The sequence below is a fragment of the Eurypyga helias genome, unplaced genomic scaffold (genome assembly GCF_000690775.1).
Source record: "Eurypyga helias isolate BGI_N326 unplaced genomic scaffold, ASM69077v1 scaffold21826, whole genome shotgun sequence".
Taxonomy (NCBI): domain Eukaryota; kingdom Metazoa; phylum Chordata; class Aves; order Eurypygiformes; family Eurypygidae; genus Eurypyga; species Eurypyga helias.
The window spans coordinates 290-536 of NW_010258802.1; the positions used below are offsets into that span (position 1 = coordinate 290).

Consider the following 247-nt stretch of genomic DNA (forward strand, 5'->3'; position numbering starts at 1 on the left):
CACGACCTGCCGTGTCCCCGGGGCAAATGTCAGCCCAACGCCACCCGAGCACCCACCTGGGCACCCCGGGGTGCTGCGGGGAGCAGCGGCGCAGGGCAGGCACCGGCCCTGGGGCTCCCTCTCCCCTTCAGGGCTGTAAAACCTGCGGGGTGGGAGGGCAGGGTCAGGATACAGCCCACGAGTGGCCTCAGGGCTGGGGGTCTGCAGCATCCCCCCGGGGCTGGGCTCACCCGGGCAGGCAGCCTCC

At 73.3% G+C, this 247-nt stretch overlaps 1 protein-coding gene across 1 annotated transcript in view; it reads right to left on the minus strand.

The window, feature by feature from the left end:
- The window catches only part of LOC104511761 (tumor necrosis factor receptor superfamily member 19L-like), a gene marked incomplete at both ends in the record, with an annotated part of 846 nt that overhangs the window by 283 nt on the left and 316 nt on the right, over window positions 1-247 (minus strand). Inside the window, 2 exons of the mRNA XM_010154499.1 lie at window positions 57-142; window positions 231-247. The exon at window positions 231-247 is cut by the window's right edge and continues 132 nt beyond it. Of these exons, the coding sequence (XP_010152801.1) occupies window positions 57-142; window positions 231-247 (103 nt within the window). The remainder of the gene's footprint in view (window positions 1-56; window positions 143-230) is intronic.